Source organism: Chrysemys picta, chromosome 4 (assembly GCF_011386835.1).
Source record: "Chrysemys picta bellii isolate R12L10 chromosome 4, ASM1138683v2, whole genome shotgun sequence".
Lineage (NCBI taxonomy): Eukaryota > Metazoa > Chordata > Testudines > Emydidae > Chrysemys > Chrysemys picta.
Window position 1 is genome coordinate 122,354,729 of NC_088794.1, and position 16,061 is coordinate 122,370,789.

The 16,061-nt window shown below is 43.7% G+C and overlaps 1 protein-coding gene across 9 annotated transcripts in view; it reads right to left on the reverse strand.

Moving 5' to 3' along the window:
* Nucleotides 1–15,720, reverse strand: part of PTPN21 (protein tyrosine phosphatase non-receptor type 21) — a 65,894-nt gene extending 50,174 nt beyond the window's left edge. For 2 of the 9 annotated variants that reach the window (XM_005285370.5, XM_005285368.5), the window contains exons 1-3: nucleotides 15,249–15,720; nucleotides 13,505–13,572; nucleotides 9,690–10,053 (exon numbers count right to left, since the gene is read on the reverse strand). In XM_005285370.5, coding sequence (XP_005285427.1) covers nucleotides 9,690–9,869 — 180 coding nt within the window. In that variant the 5' untranslated portion in view covers nucleotides 9,870–10,053; nucleotides 13,505–13,572; nucleotides 15,249–15,720. Of the gene's footprint in view, nucleotides 1–9,689; nucleotides 10,089–13,504; nucleotides 13,573–15,248 lie in introns of all 9 variants that reach the window. The other 7 variants (XM_065593489.1, XM_008165702.4, XM_008165701.4 and 4 more) reach the window with 6 other exon arrangements.
* Between the last annotated feature and the right edge of the window lie 341 nt (nucleotides 15,721–16,061).

Consider the following 16,061-nt stretch of genomic DNA (forward strand, 5'->3'; position numbering starts at 1 on the left):
AGAAGTCCCATAGCTTGGACTACAGACTGTCACGTGTTCTTCTGAGGTTTGATCGTGGTGGCTAATTAGTTATTGCATAAGCAACTTCAACAATCTACTGTATATTTTGTCACATACAAAGTGATCAAATATGATATTAAGAGTTCTCATGATGAAAGCTAGAAAAAGGAGCACTCAGTAACTAAGGCCTTATAAATGGATTGGAACAGAAAAGGTGAATGTTATTCTCTAGGTGGCTAAAACAGTTGCAAAAGTACATTAACTAGAAGGTGCCTGCCTCAAAGATACTATAAATAAATGAGACAACACGCCAGACTAATTTTATAGTCTGACCAAGATATATTAGGAGCGGCAATCAGGGGACCTTTACAGTTTTGCAATTTGGACTTTGTTAGCGATATGCAGGGGGAAAAAATCAAAATGGGCAGAATGACATTTTCCTGAAAAATGTGTCTTGAAGATCAAGCCCTCCCCATTACTGTCCATTATTATTATTTAACATTGGCACTACAGCAGTGCCAGTAGACCCCAATCAGGATTGAGGGCCCACCGTGCTGTGCATATAGTAAGAGACAGTCCCTGCCCTCAAGGAGCTTACAGTCTAAGAGCATAAGTGACACACCAAGGGTGTTGGTCGATGAACAGGTAAAACATATCATATACCAGGGGTCGGCAACGTTAGCACGGCTCGCCAGGGTAAGCACCCTGGCGGGCCGGGCCAGTTTTATTTACCTCCTGATGTGGCAGGTTCGGCCGATTGCGGCCCCCACTGGCCGTGGTTCGCCATCCCGGGCCAATGGGGGCGGCGAGAAGCGGCGCAGGCGAGCGATGTGCTGGCCACGGCTTCTCGCCACCCCCATTGGCCCGGGACGGCGAACCGCGGCCAGTGGGGGCTGCGATTGGCCGAACCTGCTGCGTCAGCAGTTAAATAAAACTGGCCCGGCCCGCCAGGGTGCTTACCCTGGCGAGCTGCGTGCCGAACGTTGCCGACTCCTGTCATATACCTTCCATTAAAGATATATGAAGTGTCTTGCTCATGCTTTACACCACTGAATTACCAGACAGTACATAAAGTTTAAGAGCCATATTGTGCTGTCTTGGGATAAAAGAAAAGATGACAAAGGACCCAGAAAATTCCACTTATACATTACAAAAACACAAAAAACGAAGGGAGGATTTAGAGGACCGCACATTAGACAGGGTGCACAGCCTCTAAATCTCATGCATCCCAGGAGTTTGTAGGGAAAGGAAACTCCAATCTTGCAGAATGCCAATGCGTGTGTGGTGCTATATGCATCTACATGCTGCCCCAATACACTCCAAGGGGGTTACAGACAATAAGTGGAGGCTAACACTACTGGCTGCATGGACCCTGATTCTGAAGTTACTCCCTGTTTGTACTCCAAACCCCCACAGAGCCATGTGCAGAATTGAGTTGAAGTGAGTTCTTCCATAAATGTAAGAGCTGGAGGAGGAGTACTTCCCCACTTCAGGGACTTCTCCACCCCATTTTCCTTTTATTTGCTTCTCTCCCAATAAAAGGAGAAAACAGCTCTAAGTTAACTAGCAAGGTCTTCAGTTATGGAGATGGGGTTTTTTAATAGCACAAATTAACTGTTAACAAGGAACACTTCTCAATATGAACATTATTTCATACCAAGGATCCCACCTATTCTGGTGAATCTTACATCCCGAGATACTGTAATTGCTGGTATGTAAAGTCTTTCTTCGACTGATATATTCTGTAGCTGGGCTAGCATGAGAGATTAGATTAATTCGGCAGTACATGAAAACACAATTCCTTGAGTCTGGGGTAAAATAAATATAAGGAACCCAATAAAAGGACTAATTTTTCTGGTGTAATCAATGTTATTGCTGTAATGATTACCTTGAATAAAGCTGTACACAAACACCATAAAATCAAAAGCAACATTAACACTGAGTACTTTGAAACATTAACTTTGGGAGACTGTTGCTTATAACCAACTAACAAATTCACAAAACGGTTAAAATAATTTCATTTCTAGTTGTCTTTGGATAAGAATGACCAGAGCAAGGCCATGGTTATGGGAATTATGACAATGACTGCAAACAGAAAGCAGTTCTTTCAGAATGTAGTTCTTTTTTCTAATCCCCAGATGAATTTTTCCTACTTATTCCAAGATACCTTTCATAAGTATTATTTAAAACAGTTACTAATAATACCTCAAAGCAAAATATTGAGGGGGGTTTTGTTTTACCACAGTCTCAATTTTGGCATCTGGTCTAATCAAATATCACACAAGGTCTCAAATAGAGCATCTTTTTGCCTTTCCTTGAAGTGACATGGCTGCAAGAGTTTTATTTTGAAGGGGAAGATAGGTATGGAATCACTGGTTGCTGTACCAGAAGCAGATGAGTAGCTAGCAGACAACCAAACATGAAGTCAGTGAGCACATGCAGCAAATAACTGACCAGAACATTACTGAGAAATTCTGATCGCTCTCTGATCGCTAATAGAAAACAGCTGTCAAGATGGCGAAAAATTGTAGCTCTTTTTAATATTTATTTCAGGTCACTTTCTCTCTCTGTTCAAAGGGGGGAGGACTCATCTCACTTTCTGTCGTCAATTCTGTGCAACACACTCATCCTCAAAATCATCACAAATAGCTATTCATCAGGTTTTTAATTTCTGGCATTTCTTCACCATACAGAAAAGCAAAAATATTCAACATACCTCAGCTCATATTAATAAATATACTATTGTGCTTCAAAAGAACAGCAAATCCTGTTCTGCAGTCATCCATTACATAAAGGAATGCAGCCGATGCAACATATTGTAGTATAAGTGACTATAAAATTATATTACAATACACAGATTCTGAAAAAGAGAACTACGTGTTATTTTCAGGTTCTGACTTAACCATGAATTCCTTAGCTTTTTTCAGGTTAAGAATCCCTGCCTATCAATCAGTTTTTGAAAGAACAACCTTATCTATTTTGTGCTTAGTAAATGAGAACATGAGGACAAATTCTGCACCTACTAAACAGTTATTTTAGATAGTCACCAGAGAAAACCTCCCATTCCCTCAAACTCCTGCATGTAGGGGAATTGCTGATCTATTGGCCTTGCCATAGCTTGCTCTGCCCCCAAATTCATCCTGGGTGATAGCAGATAGTAACAACCTCAGAGCTCCCTGGTGTTGAGTCATGTCAAATGAATATGCTTTTGGATAGGATCAAATTTGCTATGTTCCTGACAGGTTTTAGTAAAAGAAACACCAATTTCTTCTTGGTTTAAAAAGGGAAACACAGACAATTAAGAGCCTGTATGTTCTGCATATTGCTTGTTAGTTCAAAGATCAATGGTTAACAATCAGTAGAAGTAAGTAGTATTGTCTTCCAGCCATGCAGAATGCAGGACTGGGCCCTAACACTTGTCTATCCATCCCAGCCCACCACTCAGTACTGCTCATGTTCAAAGTTTGGTCACGCTTATCCCTTTCTGCTGGGCATGGGCATGATTGTGTTAGCCAAACCTCATTCATGGCCTTGCCACAAGGCTCAATCTATCAGTCACTGTGGTTTCTGATATCATTGCTTACGAGTGTTTTTAATTAGTAGGTCAGTAACAACAACATTGAGATAGTGTTTGTGTAACAGACTAAAATAGCCTTTACCGGGGTATTTATCTGATAAATGAACATTTTAAAAACATTACACTGAATATCAAATATTTTAAAATTTATTTTCTCTGAGGAGATTCAGATTTGTAGATATCGGGCAACAAAATTTGACTGTGCACAGTTCAAGTCTCTGAATTCTGCCTCACTGACTTCTGCAGTGTCCTGATCCTTCCTCTCTCCCTCCAGACATAGGGTTGCCAGATGTCCAGTTTTCAACCAGAATGCCCGGTCGAAGAGGGACCCTGGCGGCTCCAGTCAGCACCACTGGCCAGGCTGTTAAAAGTCCAGTCAGCGGTGCTGCAGGGATAAGGCAGGCTAGTTCCTATCTGTTCTGGCACCACTCTGTGCCCCGGAAGCAGCCAGCAGGTCTGGCTCCTGTGTGTGAAGGGGGGGGGGGGCAGAAATGGGGCTCCACGCGCTGTCCCCACCCTGAGCACTGGCTCTGCACTCCCACTGCCCAGGAACCGCAGCCAATGGGAGCTGCGAGGGTGGTGCCTGTGGTGAGAGCAGTGCACGGAGCCTCCTGGCCCCCACCAAGGACCCAGACCTGCCCGTCACTTCTGAGGTGCAGTGCGGTGCCAGGACAGGCAGGGAGTTTGCCTTAGCCCCACTGCACCGCTGACCGAGGTAAGCCCGCACACAACCCCAAGCCCCAACCCCTTCCCCAGCCCTGAGCTCCCCCAAACCCAGAGCCCCCTCCCACACCCTGAACCCCTCATCCCCGCCCCCACCTCAGAGCCCACACCCTCAGCCCAGAGCCCGCACCCCCTTCTGCACCCCAACCCCCTGCCTCAACCTGCAGCCCCCTCCCACACTCCGAATCCCTCAGCCCCACCCCCTAGCCTGGAGCCCCCTCCTGCAACCCTCATCCCCAGCCCCATCCCAGAGCCCTCACCCCCTCCCGCACCCCAACCCAGTGAAAGTGAGTGAGAGTGGGGGAAAAGTGAGCCACCAAGGGAGGGGGAATGTAACAAGCAGGGAGCAGGGCCTCAGGGAAGGGGCGGGGCTAGAGTGTTCGGTTTGGTACGATTAGAAAGTTGGCCACCCTGTCCAGACCCAAGATAAATACATGAATAAATAAAGGCATGTGCCACCTTCCAACCCTCTCCAGGAATTTCTCATCAGCTTTTGATAGACTCCCTTGTCACAGTGTTTTCAGAACTTGGGGCCAAATATTCACCTCACTCACACAAATAACTCCAGTGACAACCGACTCTACTTGTGCAAGACCAGCAGGATTTGCCCCTTCATTTTTCATTTTGAAAGAGAAATTTCATAATCATAATGGAAATAAAGAAAAAAAAATTAAAGAGAGTTTATTCTTAAAAATTCCCTCAACTTCCTTGAAGATGGTTAATAGCATTAACATTTAAAAGATGTTTCTGGTTTAAAATGTCTTTTGCTCATATTCGTGCCACAGATGCATGCCATGTGCAAATGTGCATGCAAGTGTGCGCACACACACACACAACTTTAATCCTGTTTGCAGTCAACAGCTTCACAACCACAGCACTTGATCCTTTTTCAGATCTGCAAGACTGGGACTGTCTCGTGTGATAAACAGAAGTCCTAGGTTTTCATTATATCCCCTCTTTTAGCAGCCCCAGGATAGTCTCTCTGAAGCACGATTAAGGGTGAATTTAATGAAGGCATGTTTTTGACTTGGCTTCTTGCCCAGGGTCTGTGATTAAGAGAGCAGGATTATATTTATGTTGCCTCTGATTCACATTCTGGGAATACCACAAGATATTCTCCTCAGTAAATTTTTATTATTTTTTTAAGTTTATAACAGGTCAACAGATGAAGTCAACAACAGACTCAAGTCTCCCAATTCCTAGTTCTGTGCTCTAACCAGTACACCATACTACCTTGCTAATATAGAGGCTGGAATTGGTAAAAGCCAGTGTCTAGTGATGCACATTATGATTTAAACATTGATATTTTAATGACATTACCTCCATTACAGTTAAAAAATACAGCATTAACGCAAAATCCTTAAGCTGTTTCTCAGAATCCTGTATACAGTAAGTAAATAATACAATGAAGTTAACAGGAAGTGAATGAAAAATTCAGAAATCATACTATTTGACTCTTTGCCCTTTGTAATATATATATTTTTAAAAAATCTTGTTGCAAAAGGCTTTGTTAAGGTTGCATGCACAATTCAGGCATCATATATGCATATCCCTTATACAATATCTGAACCACTTTCTGATGTTGCTACTTTTCATGGTAGCACTAACACCCCATTCAACAGGCATGATCTTACAAGGTACTGAACACCCTCAATTCCCATCAATGTTGATGGACTTGAGGGTCCTTAATACATTAATAAATTATCAGTGGCATCTTGCAGAGTGGGTCTGGGTTCCCCTAACCCCAGCCACCGACTCTAGATGTTGTGCAAAGCAACCAGACTCTCGCCTTTGGGTAACATAAGAGTATAGCCACTAGGCGGAACTGCCAGCCTTGTACACAACACCCCCCTGCCCTGACACTCCAGCACCTGGTAAATAGTTTGATAAGTGTGACTAGGTCAGGCAGGGTAGACAGTGCCTACGTGTGATGGAGTACACAAATCCTGCACTGGACAAGAAGAGCATTTATCAACGCAAGCAGCCCTTCCCCACTGTATCTGCAAGGCACCTCAGGCCTGGAGGAAGGGCCTTAATAAAAGAAATTTTTTTAAAAAAAGGTCAGGGGGTGGGAAGCCCAGCTCAGTTAGGTGCAGTGCTGCGAGGAGAACAGACCTCCTATCCTCAGCTTTTGGCGAGTGTAGCAGCTAAGGACAAAACCTGCTTGCATGGCCATGGTGGTCAGTCTGAGCCTCCTGAACGGAAGGTGGGCCAGATCCTGAATGGCTGGTTTAGAACTCCTGTCAGTGACTTGCCTGAGGGTGCTGAACTGTGTTACAGACTGCTGGAAGCCCCTTGCAGGAAGATGGCCTGCTGTCAGCTTCCAGTAGTTTGTTTGCTTTCCTTTGTCATGTTGGGTACCTACAAGAGCCCCAGAAGGAATAGACTCCCCTGGGACTCGGTCAGAGGTTCCCACATCTAGACTTGTGCTGATGACTGCTTAGGTGCTGAGGACTGAAGCACAGGGCTCTGCCCCACCCCAAAAGGTTGCTGTGGGAGATCAAGCCCATGACACTCCCCTTTTGCAAACCAGATATAATAAGATCTCCACCTGCTACTGTAAATTGGGCCTGATTGTCAATTTAGTCTATTTTCAGATGTCACCAAACTCCACTAACACACACACACTCAACCATCAGCACTAAAGAACAGGTACACAGCCTGCTACAGTATAGACTGGCACTATCCCAATAGAACTACTTTTGTAGTATTTTTTTTCCCTCCGGCACAATATAGCATGGTGAGAACACAAGACAATGAATTAATAACTGCTGCAGAAAAGTATGTGGTATATTAAATTTTGAAGAATAAGTTTAAAAAGACAACTGATGGCAAACTACAAGAAGGCAGATGGAAATTAATGGATCCCAGAGTAAGCAAGTGCTGATAATGGTTTGTACTGGGGTTGACTTTCCTAATGTTTATCAAAACATTTTTAATACAGAATACGAGGCCATTTCTGCAAACATTTGCTACTGTATAAGGCTTAATACCATGAGCAGTTCTAAAGTAATTAATGCTGTGCATAACAGTAACTGTCTGCAGGACTGAGCCCTAAATTTGTTTGCTCAATAGTTATTGAAGCTGCTTGAAATTGGAAATTCAATATTTTGGAAAAATCAACAAGTTATTAATTAACTAAACAGAGTAATCCTATAGCCTTTCCAGCTTGCTCTTCTATTTTTGTTGTGTACTGCAGTCTGGGATTTTGTCTCTTATACAAAGCAGTATTCAGAGGCATCTCTTTTCTAGTACTACGGTGCAACATATACCCATTTCTGTCTTGTACATCTTCTAGTTTATATTTTGTCGTCCCCCCTCCCCCCCAGACAAAAAGTCAGATGAATGCAGTACAAACTACGCAATACATGGATACAGCAAGGAGTTGGACTGGGATATGTGCCAATTTCCAAATTGTGTCAACAGCATCCAGCCCTTGGGGTCAAATTCATCTCTCCTACCACCAGACTGAAACTAATGGAGTTACAACAATAATAAATGTCTCCCTTTAAAAAGAGATCTGTGTGAACAAAGGTTCTACTTAGGTAAGGATTCTATAAGCCCAGTTTCACAATTCAGCACTTCAGGTGTAAATAAATCAAAATACAAAAGAGGGATCATCATCAGATTTGTGTGGGACAGAGGTAAATCTGAGTTACTAGAGAGTTCTCCAAAATGTTTAACCTTCTTTTCAAAACTAATTTGTGTATGCAAATACTCTGACTTTTAGTTGAAGTCAAGCATCTGCACCTGGCCAACTATGCATTTAATGGGCCATCTGCTAGCTCAACTATCTAGCTCAGCTGTTCTCAAACTGTGAGTCACGACCCCATTTTAATAGGGTCGCCAAAGCTGACATTAGACTTGCTAGGGCCCGTGGCGGAAGCTCAAGCCCCACTGCCCAGGGCCAAGGTCAAAGCCAGAGGGCTTCAGCCCTGGGTGGCAGGGCTCAGATGACAGGCCCCCTGTCTGGGGCTGAAGCCCTTGGGCTTCGGCCCCGCACCTGGGGCAGTGAGGCTCAGGCTTTGGGCCCCCCGCCCAGGGGACGTCAGGCTCATGCAGGCTCAGGTCTCGGTCCCTCCTCCTGGGTCATGTAGTAATTTTTGTTGTCAGAAGGGGGCCGCAGGGCAATGAAATTTGAGAACCCCGGGTCTAGCTTATACATACCATGAGTGTATTTGCACATACCCAGTCCACAGTACATGTATTAGCGCTGGCATGGGCAGTGGGTCGCATAGCCTGGGGGAGACTTTGCCTCCCTAAACACCCAGGCGTGACCCCACCCCCTGCCATGACGCTCCCTGCATGCGGTTCCAGTCCTCTGGCTCCAACCCCTCAGTGCTCCGCTCCATCCGCCTTCCTGCACTCCGGAGCTGAGGAGGCTGCAGCCAGCAGCTGCCCGCCCCCACCCTCCTGGTTGGGGAGGCTGGGGCCGCGTCTCCCGCGCTCGGAAGTGGGGAGGCTGGGGCCACGCCCCTGCCCTCCTGGCATTCCTTTGGGGCTGGGGGAGTAGCCGTGGGACTGGGCTGGTGGCTGCGGTGGTGTTGGGAGGAGGGCACAGTGGCACCTCTGGTGGGGGGTGGGATGGAAGGGGCGGGGCCTCGGACAGAACAGTCGGGGATGGGGACTAACCTCCCCAAGCCAGCGGTTCACACGCCCGCCCATGAGCACTGGTGCTTTTTTGCACAGCACCAGTGCCCTGAGACCCCACTCATTCAAATATATGAATGAAGTGGTTCTTTAAGAAAGAGGTAAGCTCTATAAACTGATTAAAAGGGGAAAAAATAAGATTCTAAATTAACACCTGCCTCCAAATCGCCCACTACTTCCTGTATCCCTCTGTTATGATCTATTCAGGCAGGAATGGTCATTACTTGTCTTAAACTCTGACAATATTCGCAGCACTGTACAAGAAGTGACAACTATTGTCCTTTTGGCCAGCACTTTAGGCTTGTGGGCTGAAACATGGTGCATTGCTGCTGTCCACATCCCATTCTCTACAACATAAATTGTGAGACTGGATTTTGAAGCCATCCAAGTTGCACTGTGGATCAGAGCATTCACAATTGAAGGAACATGCTGGGGTGGCTGGTACAGGAGAGAATTTGGTAAAGTAGCATAGTTATTTAAAACAGTGGTTCCAACCTGGGATCAACGGACTATGTCTAAGGGGTCCATAAAAGGCTGTCATTATCACAGAACAGTGGTTGTCAACCAGAGGTCCACAGACTATGTCTAAGATTCCAAAGGGGTCCACGCCACCATTCAAAATTTTTTAGGGATCTACAAATGAAAAAAGGTTAAAAACCATTGGTCTAAAATGGTAGGGAATCACTGTACTGGGTAACCCCTTTAAAGGGATGGCTAGAGAAGTTGCCAATTTTCTTACCTCCCGCAGTTCGAGTCTCTGAGCCACAGCCTCCAGACTTTCCTGACCGGTGCTCTCCACAGAAAGAGTAAACTCCACAAATTCATTGTTGAGCAGCTGGATGCGGGCCACCAAGCAGCTCTTGCTGGACACTGTGTAACGTCGAGTTCGTTTCAATTTGAGCCCAAAAGGTAACGGCATCTTTCCCCACAGACAGTGATGAAAAGCTATCACCACGCTGGAAAATGAAGGGAAGTAGCAGTCTTCTCCCAAGCAATAGGAGCCCTGACGTATCCTGCCAATCAACCAGCAGCGGCAGCAGCAGCCATTAAAGAAGAGCAGGTCCTCCACCAAGCTCTAACTGGAGGGAGTTTTCACAGCAGTTCTAACAAGAAGGGAGAGAGTCCAGAAGTGATTTGCCTGAAAGGGGAATTGGAACCATGGGAAATCCACAAACAAACTCACATTTTCTAAATCTACATGGTTAACGATTTTCTCCTCCTCCAAGAGAGAGAGAGGTGTATGGTCTACAACAGTGAAACAGGAACAAAGATTCCTGGTTTGCCAAGGACTCTTGGAATGACCTTTGGTAAGTCACAACTTCTTGATGGCTCTGTCTTAGTCATCTGCCAAATAGTGTAATGAAATTGGACCAAAAGCATTTGTCCACATCCCATTTGACATGCTTTAAAGATAAAAAAAAAAAAGGCTCTAAAATGGCTAGGTATTTCATAAACTGGATCAATACTTGGATGAGCCACCTTTAGGAAAAACGTAGGTGCTTCAAGTAATAGGGAAGGAGAGTCACTAGGTGGCACTGTTTTCTCCAACTCAGGACTAAAACCAGTATTGTCCTAGGAGCACCATGCTATTGGAGGCTCGGTCTTGGACAAAATGCAGAACCAAAACATAGGGGTATTAGAGATGCCACAGTTTGGGGTGTCGTGTGGTGGTAGGTTTTTTGGTTTGGAGCTCGGGTGAGGGAATCCTAGCCAGATTCCCATTCAGTTCATTATATTCCAACTCTTGTTTCCCCCTGCAGTTTGTTAGCTACAATATTCTTTATTTCCTGTGCTAAACAGCTGTACAGTGCTTCTGGTTGCTAGTACATGCCATAGTGTCCTCCCCTCCCCCCCGCCATAGGGGACTACCTTTCAGTGGTGGTTGAAGCAATTCTTTTCTAAATCTCCTCAAAGAAAGATTTCTTCCAGGAAACCTATATACCCTGACAATTTTCTTGACACCATCCATTGCTCCATGTCTCCCACAAACAATTTTCATGCTACCTCCTAAGCGCAGAAAGCCCTCCATAAATAAGTCTGAAAACCTACTACCCTCTCTCAGGTACTTTCTCATAGACCACTCCCTATAATAAACTGCACATCATTATTACAACTATTGACTGTTTAGAAAATGTGCCTACATAATGGAAGTGAAGGTATCAACATTTTCTAAAAGACTATTATTCTCTATGCAGTGATTACTATGTTTCATAGACATAAATAGTTTGGATAATTAGTAAGGTTTATAAAGTGTTTTGAGATCCATTCTGATGGAAATTGCTACACAAAGGCAGGCTTCACATAGTAAATTGCTGACATCTAATCACATTCCTGGGGAGGAGAAAGCCAAACATTAATCTTGAAACTACCAGCCCAAGGTAAACAACACACAGCACACATCACGGATACGCTGATTACCTGAGCCTGTGGCTTTAAGGGGTTTGTTTGGTTTCATTCCCCCTCTGCTACGACTAGCCCCATTAGGTTGGTGACTAGCAGCTGCTTGGTAGCAGGCTCTGAGGACCCTCTGGATGAGCTCACATCTGAAAGGTCTCTGGCTGCTGACACAGAGCAGCCCCGTCCAGAGGGAGGGAGCGAGCAAGCCCATCTCCAGGAAGGGATGAAGGGGCTCAGAACCCAGGCTGCCAAAGGGAGGCTCCCCGGCCCAGACTCTGAGCACCGGGCAGCAGAGGGCCGAGGCATCAGGCTCGTCGCCCACAGGAGCTTCTTGACGTGTCAGGGACTGGCTAATCGGGAGAGGCCGCCCAGAGCCCTCCTCACCTACAAGGGGAAGGTGAGGGAGGGGAGCATTTAAAGGAACGGTGCCCGCTTTAGTTAGGCCTCCAGCTGAGGTCCCCTTTAACCTTGTGCATTGTTATCGGGACACGTGGGGCTGATTCCTCCAGTGCAATTTATTTTTCCTATTATGTTTGGTTTTGCTGGGAGTTACATTCCTGGCCTCTAGGTCACGGCGATGATGTCATCAGGTGCTTAGGTGGAACCATGGATGCCACACATCTAGCTTATTTATTTTTTTGGTCCCCTCTAGTTTCCCAGTAGCTTTGTTTCAACACTTAAAACTTCAGGAGGAGGAGGGTCAGCTTTTATATAAACAAACCTGCAAATGTCCTTTTTAATGAAGGGTTAGGGGGGCTGTTTTTTTAAATGCAAATTCATATCCACCTTAACTTAAAAGGTTTTATTTAAAAAAAGTTAAGGAGGAAATATTATTGGAGCTATTAAATAGGGAATTTTTAAAAGTAATGTTACTCCAGCAGTGTTTAAAACCTAGAAAAGCAGGACAGAGTGAGAGTGAATTACAGATAAAGAAAACAAATGAAATATGTGTCTATGAACAGGAGAATATTAACTCTGTACCTATGCAAATAGGAATTCTATAGTGATCAAAACATATGCCTAGCTTCAGTGTTACCAGAACCTAGCCTTGAAGGCACTAATTACTACACTATGGAACTTAATAATTAACACAATCATCAATGAAACCCCAGACTGCTGCAGGCAACATGTTCTGCAACATTAACAATAATAGACGTTATTAAATGTCTGCTCTAGCACAGTAGTTAAGGACCTGTCAGTATTGACCATCAAGTCTTATTTTTCAGTGATGGTGTAGCCTGGCAGCAAATATTTCCTGTGGGCAAACACATAACATTCAAGTTTTTCAAATCATGTACACTGTTTTGCCTGCAAAATATTACACTTGATTTCTCTCTTCTATGGTTAGGAAAGAATCAAACATCAACTCCTTGTTTCCAACGTCTTCCAAATAACATTTCTTCAGACTAGCATGTGTTAGTATTACATTTTTTAAATGTATTGACTTTGATTTCTGAGAAGACTCCCCTTACAATTTGTTAAATCAAATACCTTATTTATATTTCCAGAATAAGGATCAATTTTGATGGGGGAGGCAAACTCCTAATGCACCTCTCTTTTAGTCCCTTAAATAAAATACTCAAATTAGATACAGATTATCTTTATTATGGATCATTCTGGCTCAATCAAGGAAAATTCATAAACTCATACAGAGCTCCATGTTCCCTTTAGTTAGGCACCCATGGAGGGGAATAAAGGTAGGCAAGAAGGGACAGATGACCCCCTGACACAGAGAGAGTGAGGGGAAGGAGCACCTCAGTGACCTACTTAACTTCCCACATCAGGAAACCTTCCATGTCCTTTTTGCATGGTCATGCATCTAATGATTTGGAATAGGTTGTGCCACTCTATGCAGTAATTAAGGTAGGCTGGATCAGAGACTGTCTCCCTGTATGCATATGCAATACTAACAAAATTCTAGGTACTATTAGAATACAAATCATAATGGATGGAATTCAATTTCCCTGCAGAGCCTAGGATGACGTGGGGTTTCCAGGCTTTCCTGTTTGCTCTGCACATTGATCCACATAGTCCTACTACATAACAATAGTGTGCAGGGAAGGTTCCACAGACTGAACCTTGCAGAGTTTCCTGCATACTGAGGGCAGAATCCCCCAGTGCATTTATTCCTGGCAGTGAAATTTGTGGATCACTCACCGAGCTCGCTTTCCTCTGCCTTGGTATTGAACAGGTTGTATATCAGATTATGCTCTTTTCTCTGATCCCTGTAGTACCAAAGACAAAAAACAAATTATGGAGCTTTTTGTCATAACTTTAAATCGGTTTTAAAAGTTTTAAAGGGGTACAATTAAACATGAAAGGCTTTCAATCTTTTTAACTCTAAGGAGTCTTTTTTTTTTTTTTTTTAAGCACCCAAATAACACCTATACATCTCACTAGCTCCAGAGCGACTGACAAATGAAATTTAATCAGATTGCCTGGATTCTCATTGCTTTAGTTATTTTTTGACAAAACTAGATGTATGCATAGGAGGGAATTTTAAATAAGACTTGGTGGTCCATTAAATGGGAAGGAATTTTCAAAACATGCCAGGTCCATTCTTAAGGCCATATTGTATTCTCTGCATGTTTCCCTAGTGATGACAAACTAATTTTCACTTTAGATAAACTATATTTTTTGGTAAATTTTCCTTACTTATGAGGCATGCTTACTTCACTTCTTAAAATGATTCTTAGGCATGCTATAGGGAAATAAAATAGTTACACTTATTTGATTTAGTGAAGGATATGGATTACTAATTAAACACATAGCCCCTGACATATTGTGAAATACAATTGTACTGAACAACTAAGAACATTTGAGGAATAATGTTCAGGAGTAATTCAATAACTTATTGCTGGCCAAGCACAATTCTTGCAAATAGTGCAGTATTGTTTTCATTTACCAGCTGTCATTTTGCGCTACCATCTGCTGTCATATTTGTCTCAGGCATTATTTCAAACATGTGTATCTACACTAAAAGAACAGGAGTGCTTGTGGCACCTTAGAGACTAACAAATTTATTTGAGCATAAGCTTTCGTGGGCTACAGCCCACTTCTTATGTAGCCCATGAAAGCTTATGCTCAAATAAATGTGTTAGTCTCTAAGGTGCCACAAGCACTCCTGTTCTTTTTGCGGATCCAGACTAACACGGCTGCTACTCTGAAACCTGTATCTACACTGTTATAGGGCTATTTTTGCAAAAAGAAAACTGCACCAAAGTGTCAACCCTTGTAAATCCAATCAACTCTGCTGAAATTACAAGTCTTTATTTGGCAGACCTAGAATTTTCATACCACAGACAAAAAAATTTTTTTTTCACTTACTAAATTGTATACATCCATCCATACATGCATACTGCACATATAATTTTAGATATGAATTTAGCCCAATCTGGCTATGAACCAAACAGAATTACCAAGGATTTGAATATCTTCCTTCTTTATCTATGCCTCCTAAATCCTCTCCAATAATTAGCTTTCATTTAACTTTGTAAAGCATTTCATCATATAGTTTGCACGAATGACAGTATGCAACATAAAACTGGAAAGCATGGAGGAGAAATGAGGCTCCCGCTATTTCAAGTATTGAAACGTATTTTATAAATATGGGGCAAAGCCTAAAAGCAAAATCACTTCCCTCGCCTTGTTACACTTTTATCAATCAATCACTGGTATTACTTACTCCTGGGACTAACTGTAAGAGTAAAGGCAAAATGTGCCCATCACAAACTTCTTCTGCTACCCGGAGCGAAGAGGCCCCGAAAGTTACACTGACCTCACCTCTACAGGCTGCTTTTATTTATCTTAAAAGGAAATGCCTGAAACTGTGTAACCTGAACGAACAAACAAACCAAAGAGGGACAGAACACGTTATTTCCAACAGCGCCCGTCGCATTACCTGCTGCAGTGAGCCAAAGACACCGCGTATCCCTTCCCACATCTTTAGCTGTGAAACCTCATCAGCAGCGCGGAGTTCTTCCCCTGAAGCCACCTCATCTAAATTCCTGGGAAACGGACTTATTGTGCTCCCCTTGCATGAAACAGCTGCTAGCTCCGCTCACCCGCCTTCTTCTCAGATCACTCATAGTGAAAACACGCCTCACTTCCTGTCTCAAAGCCCTTGCTCTGGATATCATTCCACTGGGTAAAGAGTCAGGGACTGGGAGGGGAACGATATTGCAGCCAAATAAACCTGCAGCAGCAGCCAGCTTTGCAGACACCTTTCATGGGACCAAGGATATTGTGCTGCTTGAGCACAAAATGTGTTCGCTGGACTATTTCAAATCATCTCTCTCTCGCTCTGCATTTCATTTCTTTTCCTGGAGGCGTTCCCCTGGCTCGATCCATGCGGAAGGATACAATGAAAGATTAAAGCGAAGGCCGTATGCTATAGGCCATTACCTCACCGAGCCGGAATGCCTGGCAGGGAGAATGTCAGCAATGGGACAGCTGCTCCTCTGGCTACCGGGGCATTACAGAAATAGGGACTTACAACAAACAGCAGGCAATCCTTTCTTTTTTTAATCATATGATCATTTATTTGATGCCTTTCCAATTAAAGAGAAGCTTCTTTCAAATCTACTGGTCTTATTTATACCTCGCCTGGACATATTTTTAAGCTTTCATTTGAATTAGGTTTATGTATTATATAAAGTAGCCGTTGTGCATTATTTTAAGGTCTATGACTTAAAACAAAAGTGATTGTGGAGTA